Source organism: Lichenostomus cassidix, chromosome 1Aa, assembly GCF_008360975.1.
Source record: "Lichenostomus cassidix isolate B80296 chromosome 1Aa, HeHo_3.0, whole genome shotgun sequence".
NCBI lineage: Eukaryota > Metazoa > Chordata > Aves > Passeriformes > Meliphagidae > Lichenostomus > Lichenostomus cassidix.
The window spans coordinates 41156661-41176928 of record NC_139480.1 but is presented as its reverse complement, the minus strand read 5'-3'; the positions used below and the strand labels follow the sequence as shown (position 1 = coordinate 41176928).

At 40.1% G+C, this 20268-nt stretch overlaps 1 protein-coding gene across 2 annotated transcripts in view; it reads left to right on the top strand.

Moving 5' to 3' along the window:
• Window positions 1–1600: 1600 nt before the first annotated feature.
• KITLG (KIT ligand) overlaps window positions 1601–20268 on the top strand; it is a 54939-nt gene continuing 36271 nt past the window's right edge. Inside the window, exon 1 of one of the 2 annotated variants that reach the window (XM_085046228.1) lies at window positions 1601–1914. In XM_085046228.1, the coding sequence (XP_084902354.1) occupies window positions 1900–1914 (15 nt within the window). In that variant the 5' untranslated portion in view covers window positions 1601–1899. The remainder of the gene's footprint in view (window positions 1915–20268) is intronic. The other variant, XM_085046219.1, reaches the window with a different exon arrangement.

Below are 20268 nucleotides of genomic sequence, written 5' to 3'. Positions count from 1 at the left end.
CCGTATTTGTTAAATGTGTAGACTGTGGAAGCAGCTTTGGTTGATCATTGCTAGGTGATGTACAAACATTCCTTTCAGTGAATGAGGTGCTTGATTACTTTTGTTGTTACAGGTTTCCTCCCTTTCACTGCTTCTCTATTGCTTTAGAGGAAGAGACTATTACTACATGCAAATAAAAAATAAGAGCTCCAACATAGTTCCTCACAGTAAGAATCATTACATGAAAAAAAAAAAAAAAAGGAATGAATCCATCAGTACTGAAAAAAAAAAAAAAATTGACCCATTTTTCTGGATTGGATGCAGAAGCAAAACTCTATTAGATGTTTATCTGCTTGACACTGAACTCTAAATATATTGCAGAGTTGGAGATAAGTTCAAATCCTTTTTGTACCTGAACAGTTCACCTTTACTTTGGCAGAAATCTAGTCTTTTAAAAATTTATCATTAATTCTAGGTGAAAACTAAGCAAACTGTTCTAATGAAATCTATTACTGCGCACTCTGAGCATACCCAATCTTCTTTAGGAAATGACCACTGACTGGTGCAGACTAGTCTTTCTTTGTGTTAACATTCCTTAGATTTTCACTAAGTATCCCTGTTCCAGGAAATACTAGTTCCATAAACTGCTCTACGTTCCATTTAATTTACACTCAAGATTTCGTCCGTATTAACCTTTGGAGCCGTCTCCTCTAAAAACGACTCCAATTCTGCGGCTACTGCTGTGATGGATTGGCTGAAAGACTCCAAGCAGTAAAAGTCAAGTTGCTTTTCCACACCCAACACTAATGCATTATTTCCACGGGATGCAAATTGCAATAGCATGTGAAAAGACCTGCAGGATCACCTTTGCAAAAGCGTTAGGAGGCACTGCTCAACAATTTTTCTGTGTCTGGAGCAGGTAAAAGGAGTTTCCAAGCTTCAGCTGAAACGCTTATCCCAGCGCTTAACTTGCATTCACCGATTATGGGAAAGCAGCACTGGAATGGCAATGGCAAAGCCGGGGCTGCCACCTCGGCTGTCGGCGCCGCTCAGCGCTGAGAGCACCGGGCACCGGCTGGGAGTCCCGCCAGCCCCGAGCCCGCTGCCCTCCCCGCCGCGGGCCGAGGCGGCGCCCGGCGGCGGGTTCAGCCGGGGGGCACCCCCCTTTTCACCAGCGTGGGTGGGGGGACCCAACCCAAGGGCTTGGCTCGGCGCCCGCAGCCCGGGTGACCTCGAATGCCGCGGCGGAGCGCGGCTTTCCCCGCACGCTGCCAGAGCGCACCGCGGGCAAGGCCGGAGACCCCCGCCCCGCTCTGCCGCGGGCGGCTGGGGTCGCCTGTCCCGGGCACCGCCGAAGCTCCGGCACCCTCCGCACCCGGTGCCCTCTGCACCCACCCCCCCGGGCCGGTAGCCAGCGCCCACCGCCCCGCATGCCCACACCCCTCCCGCATCCCCGCCCGCCGCTCCCCGCGGCGCTCCGCCCGCGGCCCCGCTCCCCTCCGGCGCTGGCGAGGGGCAGGCTCGCCTTGTTCCTGCCTCCAACTTCCCCCAAGTTTACTCGGGTTTCCCCCGCCCCGCGGGGTCTGCCTGGGCTCCCGGTCCTCCGGGAGGGCGGGAGGGAGGGGAAAGGCGTGTCCTGCCTGGGCTGCCGCCGCCGCCGCTGTTGGAGGCAGATCGGAGATATAAAAGACCTGGCCGGGGGCCGGCGGTGGCTTCAGTGAGCGCGGACGCTCAGGCCGTGGGGAGGGGGCGCAGCGGGGCGCGCGGAGCGGCGGCGGGACAGGCGGAGGCAGCGCGGGGCTCGCCGTGGGCAACCCCAATGCGTGGACTATCGGCTGCTGCATTATGCTGGAGCTACAGTTCCGCTGAAGGGAGTTTGCACACGGCCGGCTGGGCTGGACTGCAGCGCTGCCATTCCTTATGAAGAAGGCACAAGTGAGTGCGCCGGGCGGCGGCGGCGGGGGTATCCACCTGCCCGCGGGCGGGGCTGTGCCGTGCCGTGCCGTGCCGTTCCGCGGCTCCCCGGGGCCGCTGGCGCGGAGCGGGGCGCGGGCCGGGGCAGCCGACGGGCGGGGAGTGCGCGTCCGCGGCGGCTCCCGGGCTGTCCGAGGGGTGGGGGTGCCCGCCGGAGGTGGCAGCCGCTGCCGCCGGAGAGCGGTTTGGGGAAACGAGGTGAGGGGGAGGAAAAAGAATTACCGCCCGGTCTTGCCCTCGGCGTTCTGCAGCCCGTGGAAAAGTTGTAGCCAGCGGCCGGACCGGCGGCCGAGCCTTGGGAGGTCTCGGAAGGCACTGGGAAAAATTGCCATAATAAATCAGTTGTCTGTGTTACCCTGACGAGTGCGAGAACACGAATTAACCGGGGGCAGCAGTGCCGTGGCTGCGGTTCCCGGTGTCTCCCCGCACGCCGCTCCAGCGTGCGGCGCCGGGCGGGTGCTGTGGGAGCCCCGGCATTGCGCCCTTCGTCCTCCCGCATCCCGCCGGGAATGCCGCTCAGTGCCGCTGCGGGGGCCCCTGCCATTATTTCTGCAGGTTCTGTAGAGGTTGCAGTCGCTATGCTGTGCGGTTTTTTAAAAGGAATCGGAGGGACAGACATGAGAGGAAGATTATAACAAGAAGAAGCTCAAGGAAACTCAAAAGGGAGAAAGTTTAAGGTTGGACTTCGCAAGGTGCCGATGCCCTCTATCCTGGCAGACCCCAGCGAGGGCCAGGACTGCTCCGGGAGAGAACAATGCATGGATGTGCACACCGCTGTTTCTGCTTCTGCTGGGGGTTTTTGCCTCCCCCTTCATTTCTGGGTTAGAAGCAAGATACTTTTTGCCTTCGTCAGTTTCTTGGCAATCGCTGGGTCACCTACACACCAGTAGCCTGAAGACACTTCAGCATGCAGTCATTGGAAAAGACATAAAGCATATTAAATTTTTTTATAAAAACCTTACTGAAATATTTTGTGTAGTTAAATAATTTTTCAAGAGATGACAGGAATTGGAAATATTAATTTTCTGAAATATTTAAATCTCACCTGGCCAAAGCACTGGAGAATGTACCCATGTTTAAGAACTTAACACCTGGAGACTAAATTTTTTTGATGCTGAAGTACAGCGGGTTTTTATTTTAAATTATGAGCTCCAAATTTTAGCAGTGTATATCCATTGCTGTTATTCCCATTAGATTACTATAGATGGCTTGTATCTCAGACCCTGTGTACAAAGTTATTTAAATTATTAATTGTGAACGGCCTCCTAAAGTCTGAGATCCTTGTTTCTGTGTGCTTAGTTATACGCCTTCATTTAATATTGGAATGGATAGCAAAAAAGTTGCAAGATGTTATCCTAACCCATGGAAGCCTACAAGTAGGGCTGTTTCTTTTGTGAAGGAAAAATGTTCAGCAAACAAATGAAAATTTATGAGTGGAAGCAGTCAAGCATTTTATTACATTCAGACTGTAAACTTTCAAAAATCAGCAGAGTACTTTTGCAAATTCAGAGCAAAGCAGGAACAATCCCTCTCTCCCAATAAACTGGGAAAGACAGGCAGTCTTGGCATTCAGGACCATATGGCTTGACTCAGGGGCTCACAAGCTGTAGCCTGTGGAACAGCTTCTTGTCATGGTGGTGAAGCATCTGTCAGCCTTCAAGCAGTTATGCTTCCTGCTTTTTGGAAGCAGTGACAGACTCTTAGTTCTCCAAAGGGTTGTTTCCTATATTTTAAGGAGTGGCAAACAAATGTGATACCAAACCATTAATCATTCCAAGGGGATCAGAGCAGGAGATATTTCAAGACTTGCCTTTAAAGCCATGAAGACCCTGTGCAAAGAGAGAGAGCAAGTGAAGTGGGTGCAAGAAGGAGGACTTAAGCACATGGGGGCACTCGACACATTAAAGTAAATCTTAATCTATATGCTCTCCTGTGGCTACTTCTGTCATTGTCTAGACTGGTAACTGTCACAGTGAAAAGAACTAGATTGGAAAACCAGGAAAGAAGTTAATATTTCTTATAGTAAAATATTTTGCAATAGATATAGTACAGAAATCAAGAACCACAAACTCACTGAGCCTTGAAAACACTTGGTAATGCCTGGATATTGCTTAAAATAAATCAGGGATTTTGATCTTCAAGGTAATTTTGCACAGTTGCACAGATAATATATAACTAGTGCAGCTGAAGGAGTAGCTGAGTCATATATCAGTACAACGAAAGTGCTGAAAGAAAAGAGTCGTGCTGAGCACTAGACTCAATGTGAGCAAGTTGGTCTGTTTATTTAAATTAGTCTAAACCTGAGAAAACACAGGAACTGCAGAAGCATGTTCCCCAACAGCGTCAGTCCTAGAAGTGATGTTTATGAAACTCTGTGGTTTGATGGATATAATACCTCCCTGATTTAAACATACCAACACCTGGATTTTTTTTAAGTCATGATTTCTTTAAAAATGTGATTAAGCATTTAGGGTTCAGTCATACAAATCCTTTTTTAATGGGGCTATTTCCATGAATTAATCTTATTGAAGGATTACTTGGATGAGAGGATTTGCAGGCTTATGTACTTAGTAATTAAAACTATTATCAGAAGTGAGTTTATATCCTTTTGCATGCTAATGTTACAACAAATAAGATGTCACTGATGCCTGGACAGCCTTTTACATTTTGAATCAAACAGGATGAGTGATGCCAGTGTGATATGATCTTGCAAAAACATGTAGCAGTTTTCTGATTTGCTTGTTCATTGTGTGATTTGAAGACAAGCTAAATAGGATTAAGTTACTAAGAAATATGTTGCAGAGAGGGGTCACCTTTGGGGTAGCTCTGAAGGCTGATAAGTTAAGGTATCACAGATACATGGTTCAGGGCACTTGATCTCCTGCAGTGGGTTAGATGCACATCCTCCTGGAAACCTCAGTCTTAAAAGTGTCTTAGATCTCAGTGCAGCTTTCTGCCTCTGAATGTGCATGTTATTTTTGGCAGTTAAATGGCTGTCTTAGGATGTCCTGTCTGTATGTTTGTGTCACTAAAGTGGAAGCCTCTGTAGAAATTATTGTGTACCAGTACTTGGAAAAAGAATTGGTGCTCAAATTGGCAGTTCCAGTCTCATATCAGCAGGCTAAATCAGAAATGCAAATTAGATACCTGATACCTTGGTGTGAGCTTGCTTTTAGGGGAAATAGCAACTTCTGATCATCAGTCTTCTTTGCTCATTCTGCAAAAGAGTGAACACTATGCACTGGACGACATTTGGAGCTCATGGTGTGTATAGATCTGCTGCTCATTAAATAGAAAAAGAGAATTTGCTGGAGCCAGAAAGGTGCTGTGCTATTCACGTTAAGCAATGGACTAAGGTCTCCTCTGTTCCCCTGGTTTTACTCTGCTCGAGGGAAGCCAGTTTGCCCATACTGCAGCTGGAAAGAACATCCTGGAATAAAGAGTCGTATGGAGAATAAACAGGACATGACCCGAAAGATTCAAGGGTGGGGGAGCATCTTGTAAGGCATGTTTAGTGATCTTTTTATTTATTTATTTTCTTCACATGCTTGCATTATACGCCTGCAAGTTTTTATCTCCATGAACTATTTGGCACTTGGCTTTCTAGTTTAAAGGGAAGCCAGTAACCCAGTCTTCTCCTGACCCAGTTCTGCCTTTGCACTAAAATCTAGTTTTTCCCTTTATGCACTGCATGCCAGCCCTTCAGGTACAGTTCTGCAAGCTGACAGTGCCATTCTGCAAGTTTTGTTATGTGATTTAATGCTATGCTGGCTCATGTAATCGCCATATTGTATGAAAGTTAAGAGTTGGCAAGGTGCAGCCCTTGGCTTCGTATGGGCAATGCTCAGTATGCAGTATGTAAACACAACACCCATTTATTAGAAGCAGGGAAGGAAAAATCTCCCTACGCAATTCCATTTCAGTGTTGTGGGAGCTGACATGAAATCGAAAGTGCTTGTTCTCACCCTGGCCTTTGGTGTGCCAAACCTGAGATTAGTCAGCCTTTCAAACACACTGTAAAACCGTTTGGTTTTTGTTGGTTGTTTTTCTCTCCATGTGTTTGTGGGAAAAGGAGATGGACAAATGTGAATGTCAAAGGGTAGTGCTTCTCTGTAATTTTGTTGTTTGGCTGGTGTTTGCATTGCCTACCCAGTCATATGTAAACCTGCAAAACTGACTTTTCTTAAATATTACCAATGCTGAAATAACTGGCTGCGGGGTGCACATGAAATACAGATTTCTTTGCTGGAAGGTTTTACTTATTGACAAGTGTAAATACTATCAGCCATCTTTAGTATATGAATGAAAATATGAGAAAACAAAAATAGGGTTATTTTATTAAAGCTGGTAGCATGTATAATATCAGAGGTCATTGATAGTATGCTAATGAAGGCATTAATTCTACTGTATGTCTGAATAAAAGCCAGTTTAGGAGTTCAGATTAATGAACACTTTGGATCACATTAGTATAGGAAATAAATTGTCATCTCATTTCCTACAGTTATCTAATAACTACTGGGTGAATGATAGGTTGCTGTTTAAACCATGTTTAAATTATACAACATAGATGGATGCAGTAATGATTTTAAATCTCATTAGGAATTTTCTGCTCTATATGTGTTTTGCCATTATTGTTGCTGTATGGAGCAGACCTAATTTTGGGTGCAAGGTGAAAATAGCATCAGGCCTAAGCTATCACTGGACGTAATGCCTGAAGAAGTCCCTTGTGTTTCGTACTGCTTTGCAGCCATACTTTGGAGCACACTGTTTTGCAAAGTGGGGAGGTAAATCCTTAGCTATTTCATCACCACTTGAAGCAACGGTAAAAGTGAGACCATGTGGTGCAGGCTTGGGTGGACTGAGTGCAGACTTCTCTGTTGCAGGGGCAATAGCTGACCTCTGCTTCACAGGGTCAGTGTTCCTGGCAGGATCTCTCAAGCAGGTTTTCTGGAAGGTCACCTTTCACTTAGCTCCCAGCCCTAAACTTTCACTGCTGCTAAAGAACACCTGTAAGCATTCAGGAACGGCAGTGTTTGGTTATTTTTCTTCACTTGCTGCAAAACCTATGGCATGAAGATCAAGTTCAGGACCCTCAAGATCCTATTTAGCCCAAGCCACAAGAGCCACCCTTTCTCCCATCTATGATTGGGCACCTGTATAACAGTTATTCACACTTATTTGTTAATGTTCTGGTGAAGCACTTCTAGGAGTGCAGCTGAGTTATCTCAGCTCTTGTACCTTCGTTGGCTCCTCAATGATTTTGGGCAGCAGAGCTGGGAAGGCAGCAGAGCTGGGGAGTCAGAGAGGGGTGTGTCCTGGCAGCCTTGGGGCTGGGCCAGGCGGTGGGATACACACTTCAGCTTAGAATGATGCTCTGCAAAGTCTGCAGGTGTAGTCTAGGCTGTCACAAAAGGATGCATGTGTGGTCTACAGAGATTATCTCTGGGTTTGCGAACAACCTTGATTCAGTCCAGACTGAAAAACTAGAAAAACTTACACGAGCATACTCACTGGAGTGAGAGAGACACACATTCACATATTTTCTTGGGTAGCATCTTAAGTCTCTGGGAAGGTTCTGACTATCTAGTTTATCTTGTTGAAGCTGTTCTGTTGAAGGTTTATTTGTTCAATCTTGAGGGTGGCTTCCACATGAGCTAAGAATGGGGGAGACTGTATTTCAGACCACAAGTCCAAATTCACAGATTGTGAATCATGCCACCCACCCTCCATTCAGAAAGATTTAAGCATTTTCTAGTCAGAGTCTGAAAAGATCAGTCTGTCTGTTGTATCTGTTCTTGTAGCTTGGCCAATTCAGTGTGACTGAACCTGGCTTCAATCACCTTAATGGTCTTAGTGACAATAAACCCTTACCCAGTGTCTGATTTAGCAGGCCTTCTGCCTTTCATTTGTTCTGTTACCATCAGCTCCAGGGACATCAGTTCACTGACAGTTAAGGCCAAGGATAAATTTAGTCAATTAGTTCTGTCATCTCTTCTTTAGATATACTTTGAGGAGTTTTTAGAAGCACCCAAAATACAGCTTTAGAGATAGGTTGAGTATATGCAGTGTATTTATTGTGGACCTAGATTCTGCATTTGTTTTGGCTGGAATCTCTCTACTTGATGTAGTCAGGATGACTTGTACTGATAACCTTCCAATGTCTTTCCTCCTGAATGAATGACACTATTTTGTAATTTTCCTCATTAGCTTCTGCTTGCTTCATAGCAGCAGACCAAGGTATGTTTTCCTTTTATGCTTGCAGCACGATACATCATTACTGAATGGATTCTTTGGTCTGTTGAGTAACATATGACCTCTAATTACTTTTGGAAAAAAGTTTTTCTGGCAGTGTAAGTCAGACTATAAAACTAAGTTGTGCATGTCCTGGCAATCTCTGTTTAAAACAGAAAATTAATTCTGTGCAAAGCATACAGCAACTCTTTTTGTAAGAGTTGTCCCTGGAAAAAGAATGAACTTAATGATACGTATACAGCATATACTGAAAATGTGGTGTAATACATTGATATAAAAAGTTAATTAAAAAAATTTAATATAATATATTTAAACTTTAAATATTATATTAAGATATAATACTGATATAAAATAGTATATAATGTGAAGTCTAATGTTGTACAGGGCCTGTAAATGTGGAGGGTTTAAAGTGTGTAGGGTAGTTTCTTCCTCCATTTCATGTTGATCCAAAAAAATTCCTGTCTACTTATGGAGATTTCATAATTGTATAAAATGGGAGTATGATATCAAGGTGCTGGCTTTTGTGGTCTAACTGAAGTAAGACACCAAGGAGTCAGGCATGATACATTTAAATTAATAATATGCTGAATATATGCAAAATAATTCACTAAATGAAAAGAAGTGCTTAGAAATTTAGGGAGGTTGAAATTTAAACATGTTAATAATCTATTGTAAAAAAGTCCTAAATTCCAACCCTCTAGTGTCCACCCTCCATTTGCTCAATATTAAGTGAACTCAGCAAAATTCTTCTTTTGCATTAAATAGCAGCAGACAACATTATACATTATGTCTTCAAACTGATACAGATCTGAATGTCAGTTCTTCCTGAGATTTGTTTTTCTTTTACTACTTTGAAGCATGCAGGAATAGGAACATTAGTCAGCCAAATGAATTTAGGAAGCTTGTATAACACCGCTTGGAACCCTCTTTCGTTTGGATTAAAAAACATGTTCCTGAATGAACAGAGCTTTTTGGTGGTTATTTTAAAAAGGAGGGGAAAAAATGTATCTCCAGTATTCATAATTGGTATCTTTTTCAAGTTACTGTGTGGATTGCATTTCCATTCTAATAGCAAAAGCTACCAGTGCTATATTTGACACCAGGAGATGGGCATTGCTTTATTTTCCAGGAGATGCAAACCTTTCTTATAAACTGTAAATTTAAATACTGTCACTGAAGGTACTTTGATCTTCTGTATATAATCCCTGGCAAAGAATGTGCCCTAGATTTGCCATGCACTCTCTGAAAATTCTAGCCATAATTGTAGTCTGTTCCAAACTGTTTATTTATATTTCTTCAGTGTTTGTTCCATTAATAGTGTAATACTAGGCAGTGTTTCAGGCTACGAAATTAAGTGAAAATCTTGCTGTTTTTAATAATGGATGCCAATCTCAAGTCTGATGGGGTTCATAATACTCCATCCATTTTCTTCTGGATTTTTTTTCCCTGTCATCATGTCTCAAGGCCGCATCTGAAAATGACTGATTATCCTTCAAGTTTTTTTCCCCTTCTCCTTAAGACAGCAAACGACATTCATTTCTTTGTGCACCTTTCCTGGCCTCTGCAGTAGAACTTCAGCACTTCTAGCATCCATAATACTAAAGATGTGTCTATCAGTGTCTTGTTTGCTCCCATACAGCTTAAGCTCTATCTCCAGGGAATATTCTCTACTTTTTTAAAAGCATCTTTATTTCCCATTACCTTTTGGGGCCCACTTCAGATATTAGTCCTCTGAATAAACTTTGTTACTGTATTTTGTATCATCTGTACAAACAATGTATCTCTTTGGACAGGATTAGAACAAATATACATTGTTCCCTGGAATATGTTGGGTTTTTTGCATTATGACAGTTGCAAGCTATTATTACAGTTTGGAAGAGCTCTCTGAAATACTGGTCTGCCATTTCTAGAAGTGACAATACCCTTTTTCTCTGTAAGGTCAGTAATTTTCTTAATATGTTAAGAAAATTGTTGCTTTTATTTTTTTAAAAATTTTATTTTAATGATCAGATACTTACTGAGACCAAAGGAAGTCCTTTTAGAAGTAATTGTTATTGCTTTCCCCTGTACCTCTCAGCTTTTTTACCCAACCAAGTCAGAAATACCTGATTTGTGCTTTCATTTGACCTCTAAAAAGTTCTGGCCTAGTTCTTTAAATAACTGAAGTGAATTTCTATCTTCTCTTTCTCCTCAGTGCATTGAAAAAAATTAAAATTCTTTTTTCACATGCAGATTTTAGGGATCAGCCAAACATTTGCCAGTAATGGTGATATTGTCTACAGTACTTTTGGTCATTTCCCACTGTAACAGAATGTTGTTGACATTTACAAATGGCCTGAGACATATGTGAAGTTAATCTTGAGCCTACTAAAATCTGGTTTATTTCTATTGAAACAAGTCCATTGCATCCAAGAACATTATTTCAGTTGCTGTTGAATTAGTACCTGTTCAAAGTGCTAACTGTCAAACAATTATGTTCTTTTTGGCTTTATTCACTATGATAGAGTAGTTTTCTTAACATACATACTCCATTACATATTTCAAAGTAAATGGCCCAATTCCTATAAAATTGGGAAGATTTTTTTTCCTGTAAAAATTGACAAGTGTCACTCAAGTAAACTTGCTAAAAAATTGTATCAATTATGAAAATGCATAAGTAGTCTTAATGGAATTTTAAAGTGTAGACATTGAAAAATATATGCTCTGTGGAGATTTACACTAATCTTCTCAACAATGGGTTATATTTTCTGTGAGATTCATTATGGAAGCCAAAGAAATTTCATAATAGCCCAGGCAAATTAATGTGTCTTCTTTAATAGGAATTATCCTAGGAAGCATTTGAGAACTAGGTGTAAAAATAATCCAAGAAATCATATTATATTGTGTCAATATTTGCATGAGTTTCTCTATCAACACATCTGTAACAAGGATGCTGTTGAACACGTACCAGAATAATTTCACTACTGAAAGCTGTCATTCTTTCTAATTCACATGAATGCTTTTGACCAAATGTAAAGCTCTGTATCACACTACACACCATTTACAATACCATTTTTTAATGAGTAGCTGCTGTGAAAATTATCAGTAAAATTAAAGTAAAATAGCTGTTTTTCCAAAGTGTTGTGTTGTATTTTCAGTGCTCTGTTGTATTGTTACAGATGTTGTGAGGGTACCTAATGTTTTGTATCAGTTATTTAAATTCATAATACTGTGTTACTGGTGTAATAGAGTTATGTTTTATAGGCATCTGTATCTAATAGGCATTTCTGTTTCTTCAAAACTGTACAGACTTAGGGAGCTTTGTTTTTAGATTTATTTTTTGTCCAGTTATGGCTCCATCTCCATAGTCATACCAAACTGTAAACTGAGTGACTTAACTTCTTTTGGAATGTTTACCCCACAATTTCTGTGTTTTTTTGCAGAAAGCCACAAGTGGAGCTTCAGGTTTAAGATTAGATATTTACAGTTCTCTCTAGTTAGCATACACAGAGACAGCATTTGAATGACATTCATATTAATTTTGTGGTCGCAATTCTGTGATGATTAAGTTAGCTGGGATTTATCCTATGTTTCTTTCCTGTCAGCTGAGAGTGCTTGCATGTTGGTATATATCATATAATGTGCCTCTTCTTCCTGGACACATAGGAGAATTGTGGGGAAACACTGGAATACCAGAAACACTTTGATGGAGTTTGTAGTTGTTAGTCTATACAAATCCAAGTCAAAACCAAAAACAAACAAAAAAAAACCCCACCAAAAAACCCTCTAAAGCCACCCACAAACCATGAAGATATTAAAAATACAGTTTGTGTGAACAGATCTGAAGTTCGGGGCAGGATATAAATTATAAGTCGGTTTAATTTTACTATAAAGGCATGGTGATTATAACTTCATAGAAATAGGCGAACATGGTGGGTTTTTCATTTTGTTAAATACATAGTAACTCTTAACACACTAACTCTTAATTTTTGTCTGTGGAATTAATGAATACGTCCAGTGTTGAAAAGAATCTTTTTTACCAGCTTGCCTCTATTGTTGCATTGCTAGCAGATCTTGCTCTATTTAATTCACTTGGTAGAAGGCAGATGGGAACTCTGTATTAATAGAGTTCAATGAAAGGAATAGAAAAGCCCAGTTCCTGTTAAAGAAATCCTTTCAATACACTAATATTTGTGTTTCAAATTGTATGCATAAGAAGAAAGAATGGAAATTACTTATTAAGATTCTTAAAAAATACAGATCTTAGAAAAAGCTTAAGTAGCCCCATATTGCACCTCCTTTATCATAACAGTTTGAGGAAAAATTATTTAGGACAGAAAGCAAAGTATAGGAACAAGTCATTAATTTGGAACATGGTAAAAACCTAAGAGGTAATGTTCTCTAATTGTCTGTAACCTCATATAATTCAATCTGGTAAGAGGGTTCACAGATTGATGACAACATGTGCAAGCTACATAAATTACTCAGGTTAATTGAAACTAAAAGAGATTCTGAGGAACTTTGTAAAGGTTTAGAGGAGATGGGAGAACAGATGGCATGATGGCAAGTGGAGTTCGTTGTGTTGAAGAGCAAGGGGAATGCATTTTGGAAGGAATGTTTTGAACTAATTGTAACTACGTTAATAACGGCAGTTTTGATTATTTCTAAAAGCTACTTAGAAGCTCTTATTTATATTCTTGTAGCAGTGCTTGGTCAGGAAAAATGAATGAAAAATCTCTTTATTGTGCCCATAGTAGAACAAATCACCCAGCATATTGGTATGCACCAGAAGCAGAAATTTGAAAGGGGAGTGCTTTTATGTTAGTGATCATCAGCCATCCTGAAAAAAAGTTCTGCTTTTCCTTTTGAAAAAAAGAGCATAACAGAAATATGGATCCTAAAATAGGCAAAAATATTATAAGGGAACAATTTGCATATGAAGAGGGACTGAAAGCTGATCACAAGAAACTACTGAATGATATTCAGGAAGCAGTAGAAAAAATTATTGCTGGACATTACTAATCCTTTCTTGGTACAAGAGCAAATAAACTCTTAACAGAAGAGGCTAAAACAGGCAATGCTACCTTAGTACAAAATTACCAGTCTGGAAGGGTTTTTGACACTAGATATAATGTGGCTTGAAATGCAGCTTGATATATGTTAGAGTGAGCCCAAGAGGTCACATCCAGAAAGGGGTAGTCTTGGTCTTCTCATCCTTGCACATCTCATCTCCTCCTCTGCTCATTCCTCAGGGATTACTTTTTGTCTCTGAGCTGAATTGGCTAGTCACTGTGTTTGAATTTAGTGGCTTGCCTAGGGGTCGGGTGAATGTCAGAGGGAGGGAAGCTGCAGAGAAGGACATGCTGAGAGCCTTCTCTCAGCAGCAGGGAGCTCTTAGATGGCTTCAGACCATCTCATTAGCCTCGACTGAAGAAAAATGGATTATACACTTAAGTAGGTAAAACGCCATGGTTACTTCAGTTTACATTCTGTGCATGAAAGGTTTCTTATCTTCTAATTCAAGCAATTCAGAAGAAATGTCCATATAGGCAATATATGCTGTAAATGTGAATGATGAGGTTTCTTCAGTTTTGAGTAGGCACCAAACTGATCATGTACTGATCTGACACTTCTTATTTTCCAAATCTTCATTGCCTTAATTGTACAAGTCAGATTTGGCCTAATTATAAACTCAGTTTCATACACAACCATCTGCCAAAATTACCATCTGTAACAATTCAGCGTTTAGCTTTGAGGAAAGGAAAACACTTTAAGATACGTGGTAGCTGAACTCCAATTACATGTGAAAGTAATGACAGCTGAGATGTTTATACTGAAAGATCATTCTTTTAGCATGTGACTATCGATGGTGAGAACTCAAAATTTTATGTAAAGTTGTTGCATAGCTCTAGCCATTTAAAACCAGCGGTGTTTCCATGCACCATCCCTAAAAGATACTCTTGTACAGCACTTCAGTATCAACAGGAAAAAGCACTTGAAAGTGTGTGTCCCCTTTTAGGGGTACATAGGAATTAAAAATATGATTGAATTTCTGATTCAGTAGTGCAAGGGCTGGATTTTTGTGTTAAAGGAAGCATTTTGATCCATCCCATCCTATTTTTGCTGTCTTAAACTTATATTTTCCTGGAAAAACCTTACATATGGGTAGAAATTACTAAAATGGCCATTCTGACAATTTGTTTTCTTTAAAAAGAAAAAAAAACTCATGTCTCCGTAAAATAATTCCAGAAAGAACTTTTAAAATTAACAATGGCATAATGCACTTTATTGCATCTTGAAAAAGGAATTGGTGCTTGTTTTCTGCAGTAAAAATGTTCAGTTAGAATAATAATAGTGAAAGTATTTTTGACATATGCAAACATTTTCAGTTTAGATCAAAAACCTGAATAAAAATTAGTTGATTTTTTTCTTACTAATATACTAATGTAATTACTTTAAGACAAGGCATAATGTGTTTGTAATTCCAGCTTGCTGAGGTAAATGGCTTATTGGCTGCCCAGCGCTTACGTTGTCTTGCAAGCATACTTAAATGTTTTGAAGATTAGTTTCTAATTTGATGCGTCTCTTACTGATTTGTCTGCAGTCTCACAGGCTTCAAGGCATTTGAGATTAATCTCATTCATTGGTCTATCACTTTAGATAAATTTTTTTTTCACAAAAATGTAGATCCATTCTTAGTGTACTTATATTCTTATAACAGTGTAAATGTAATATATCCTTTTGCAGATCATTACCTTTAAGTTAAATTGTTTACTTTGGTTTTGAGTACATATAGGAAGACATGGACTTCAAATTATGTAGGAAATAAAATGCTGCCTGACAGTTATGAGAGAGCTGAGTAGAAATCAAGATCTAGCTAGTATTTACAGCTCAGCTTGTCAGGTACACTGATAAGAAGAGCAAAATCAAGCTCTAGTGAAACCTCAGAAATGTATAGTTTTAAATAGGTTTAGGGAGAGTGGAAGCCTAGCAGTGTTTTTATGATGAGCTCATTGAAACTTCATTTGATTATTGACAAATGTGGAATCATGGGCTGCAAGTTTTTGAACGGTAAGGTTTAAACTTACATATTTGCCAGGGAAATACCTTGACAGACGTTATGGTAGCTAATGGTGAGGTAACTACTGAACCAAGAAACACTGTGTACAAAGAAGACTAGAATTTTTGTTACGATAAATAAGTTCGACATGTTGAAAATCCTCTGTGGTTTTCTTGTGTCTCTTCATGAAGGGAGATGAAAACTTAGCACTGAGGCCAGGACACACAGGTTTCATTTTTCACTTTTTTGGTTTTGTAGTATGCTGGCTCTTAAGCGGCTTGCCTGTAGGTGCTTTTAATCTTTTCCCCTGATGAAGTATCTTACCAAAGCCTTTTGCAGTTTTTGTAAAAGTTGACTGTAGATAATTGTTAAAATGTCCGAAGGGGCTGTTTATGGGGAAGCTGACTTCATTGCCTAAGATGTTTTGTTCAAAGCAGTAAACGGTGTGGAAAGGGTAATGTATTTATTTTAAATCTCAAACCAACAGGGCACTGTTTTGTTGAATTTTCCTCATTCAATCTCTTATGGTACATACTAGATCTCCTATTGACTTAGCATAGTGTATAAGATGCTTGTAAAGCACTTCATTAAAAGTCTGTAAAGCCATGTTTCTAAATCATAAATGGCACATCATTAATAGACATTATGTGGAATATAGCAAATTTTGTGATGGAATGGAAAATAGTGAGAAAGAGCAGAAACTCAGTCTTTACTATGGAAGACCATAACCTGCAGCTGAGTTGTGCAATGGCAGTCCCTCATCCTGCTGGAGAGCAATGTGTTCAAAATACTTTTCATCCCTGTTACATGCCCCAAGGTAATAACTTTAGAATAATGCTTATAAAAGTATCTTTTGAATTCTGAATGAAGGAATAACAGCTTCTATTACTTGCGTTCAAAATTTTAGGTGTCACTACTGATGATAGAAGGAAACCTAAAACATTTCTTATTTATTTCCCAGAGGATCCAAGATTTAATGCAGCTGTAGAGCAGAATGACCTTCTTTCATCAGTGTTGTATTTGGTGTTGAAAAGTTTCACTGCAGGCCTGGCTAGCTATCTGATTGGTTTGTTGTTTTATTTTTTTAAGTCTCCTTGTCCTGCTTTCAGCAGGGATGGAGTTAATTTTCTTCGTAGTAGCTGGTATAATGATGTTGATGACGTATAATGTCTAGTATAATGTTGATGACGTACTGATGTTTTTAGTTGTTGCTAAGTAGAGCTTGCCCTAAGTTAAGGACTTTTCAGCTTCTCGTGCCCTGCCAGTGAGAAGGCTGGAGGGGCACAAGAATCTGGGAGGGAACATGGCCTGGACAGGTGACCCAAACTGGCCAAAGGGATATTCCATACCATATGGTATCACACTCACCACATAAACTAGGGGGAAAGCTGGCTGAGGGCCGCTGCTGCTTGGGAGCTGGCTGGTCAGTAGGTGGTGAGCAATTGCATTGTGCATCACTTGTTTTTTATATTCTAATTGGTTTGTTTCTATTGTTAGCTTTACTGTTTTCTTCTTTTTATGTCCCATTAAGCTGTCTTGATCTCAACCTATGAGTTTTCTCACTTTTACTCTTCTGATTCTCTCCCAGATCCCACTGGGAAGGAAGAGTGAATGAGCAGCTGTGTGGTGCTTAGTTGCCATCTGGGGTTAAACCACAACACTCTTCAAAATACAAAATCACTTTCCTCACCAACATACATGTTACATCATAATTTGAAAAGTTCTCAGCTGGCGTTTTGGGGGATCAAAGTGAAAACTTTTTATTTCCTGCTCCAAACCTTTTTAAGTTGATGCAGGTGCTACTGTCTGGAATATATCCAAAGACGCCAGCTTTTGTGAAAAGTAAATTTGGAATACTTGTTATGTCAGCAGTTACTTATCAATGGGAGAAACTACTCTGACTAATGAGGAAGGATCCCATTTAAAGGTTGTGTGACTTAGTGTTGGTTTGCTTGTCTTCACTTCAGAAGCAGCCACCTGGCTGAATACTGCACCCATTGTGACAGATTTGTAACAATACTTGGTAAGAGTGAGGGTAATCCTCTGTTTACCTTTGCTGGAGAGGAGAGTCTGTGAAGCTAAGGTACTGTAGAAAGCAAGTAAATAAAATCTGTAATCTGAGAAGAGGTAAAAGAGAACAATTCATTTTCCTTGAGGTTTGGGAAGCTTTTAATGTTGTTTTGCTGTCATGAAGCAATGAAAGTCAAATGGACTATTTAATTACACATTGCAAAGACTCAAATACACAAGGAGCAGAATTGCCATGAGAGTGCATTGATATAAACCACTGTCAGTACACTTACACTGGACAAGACTTTTAGCTATCAGAACAGTGAAGATCTGGGACAATTTTCCAGGATTCACCTCAGATCTTCTGTTCAGTTCTGAACACATCACTACAAGAAGGACGTTGAGGTGCTGCAGCATGTTCAGAGAAGGGCAACAGAGCTGGTGAAGGGTCTGCAGCACAAGTCTTGAGAGAAGCAGCTGAGGGAGCTGGAGAACTGTTTAGCCTGGAGGAAAGGAAGCTCAGGAGAGACCTTATCACTCTCTACAGTCACCTGAAAGGAAGTTGTGGCCAGGTGAGAGTTTATCTCCCAAGTAACAAGCAATAAAATAAGGGGAATGGCTTCAAGTTGCACCATGGAAGGTTTAGATTAGGCATTAGGAAAAATTTCTTCACCAAAATGGTGGCCAAGCACTGGCAGAGGCTGCCCAGGGAAGTCATTGAGGCATCAGCCCTGGAGGTATTTTAAAGATGTATAGATGTGATGCTTTGAGACATGGTTTAGTGGTGACAATGCTCAGTTTACAGTTGGACTCTGTGGTCTTAGAGGTCTTTTCCAACCTAACTGATTTTGTGATTATTCCCTCCACTCCCACTTTACTCTGCTTTTTCTATTTGGTTTTATCCAGTCCTATTAAAAATATAGGCTACCTTATCAAAGGAGTGAGAGGTAACAGAATATTATCTGGAGCCTACCTGTCCCAGGAGTTACCTGAAGCCCACAGTGACTTTGAAAACTGATGCCTGCTGTGGGGTGGGGCAGATAAAGTTACTGAAGAGATTTATGCTCCAAAAATACGAATCTTCTGAATGCCTGTCAAGGAGGACTGGCTAGACTTTTCCCTGTAGGCTGGAATTCAGGTTATTGATATCATTTGCCTTCAGTAGCAGACAATGCCAAAGCCTTTCTGGATGGACTGCAGAGGACCACATTTGCCTGATGTTGGTCATGAGATCTTCACAATGACAGAGGGATGGAGGAGAGCTGCTGGTTCTGGATCCCATAATCTTTTTCATGATGCAAACCATATAATTAATGCAACCTCTATTTCCTCACCTTATCCTGAGTGTTCTTGTAGACCACTAATGTAGACAGCAACTGTAAAAAGTCAGTAAATGTGTCAGTCTCACAATATATAGTACAATACTGATGTGAAAAATTGTCATCCATCAGCACTGTCAAAGCTTATACTGGTGTTGGCATATCCAAGAGCTTCAAACAGTGTTCTTTAATCTCATCCAAACTTGTAATTGTAAAAATGTATTACAGTTAAGGTAGGTGGATGAAACACAGTCTCGACTATACTGGCATTTAGTTTGAGTCTGTGTACAGCAATTACCCTTTTGTAACAAAGTCTCATGTCTAGCAGGCCAGAGAAATTAGTTCTGGATTTAAATCCCTGTAAAGATACAGTGCCTGTCAGGGATGTTATAAAAAAAAAATCAGAGTTCATAAACAGAACAGTGTCTCTCTGAGAACATGTATTTGGTTTAAAACCAGGTTGACGATTCTGTGATTTATACTTCAAAAATAATCCTCTGCTTATACAAAAAAGCATAAAAGGATTGAAAAGAAAGAAGAAAAAAAGCACCTAAACCCCTTTTCATTCTGTATAAGAATTTTTTTTTTCCTAATGTTTGCTTTCCACAGGCTCAAGCATGAACTGGAAACTCTTCAGATTTATAATGCTGTTTATTTTCTAGCAAAGTTTCTGTGCATGAAAGAGTAAGACTATATATAACATGCTTTGCTTCATACTAAGAATGATATACAAGGGAGGACATTTTCATCATGTACATCGGTTTTAGTGCATGCCAAATATCAAAATAGCTGTTGTTTTCACTTTTCTAGATGATTTTATTTATTTTATTTTGCCAGAGTAATAGTTCTTCCAACCCAAATCCCATATAATTTGTAGCAGATGGTAAGAATTAAAGATTTAGTACAGAATTTCTGTAACAAGTCTTATTTCATTTCCTTTACTGGTTCTTGAAAGTCCAAGATTAAAAAGGATTACTTTGTGTGTATTTTCATTATAATTCAAAAGAATATTCAATAGAGTGGACTTTTTTTGCATGAACTTGGCAAACAAGCAAGACCTATGAAATAGATCTTTAGAAAAGATCTTTAATTATTTTGTCTAAGAGAATGTCTTTTCATTCCCTGAGGAAGTCAGATCATCCACCTCCACACAGTGTAAGGTGCTTGTCCTCCCTGCAAATATGATCTCGTACCTTCTGTTGCCTTCCCCTTTAAATTATTTAAAAATGCCTTTGTCTATGCTAGAAAAGTCTTCTGTAAGTTCCCATCAGGGAAAAAAAAGACAACTTCCTCTTTGGAGTTTGTGGGAGGTTTTGTTGAGTCAACTGAAGTCTGGTCTTCTGCTTATTTCTATTTTGATTGTGCATGTAGTTGGATCTCAGTGTTTTTGATAAGAGAACAAGAAAGTGTTGGCCTTTATCACTCCATAGATAGAAGAATGAAAAATTTCAGTATTGATCCTGGATATTTGCTATGGAATTTTACAAGAATGGAAAAAAAACCCTAAACTCTCTTGCCAGTTCATATGTCCTAAAAAGACTGCTAAGTTCAGGACCTCTGGAGATCCTCAGAATCTCTGATTATGATTTAACAGGAAGATTTCCTTCAAAATATATAAGGTTTTTTAACTTTTATCCTTTCTTCCAACTGAAACACTTCTGTCCTTTAAAACTCCTGGCTCTTTTACAGAACTAG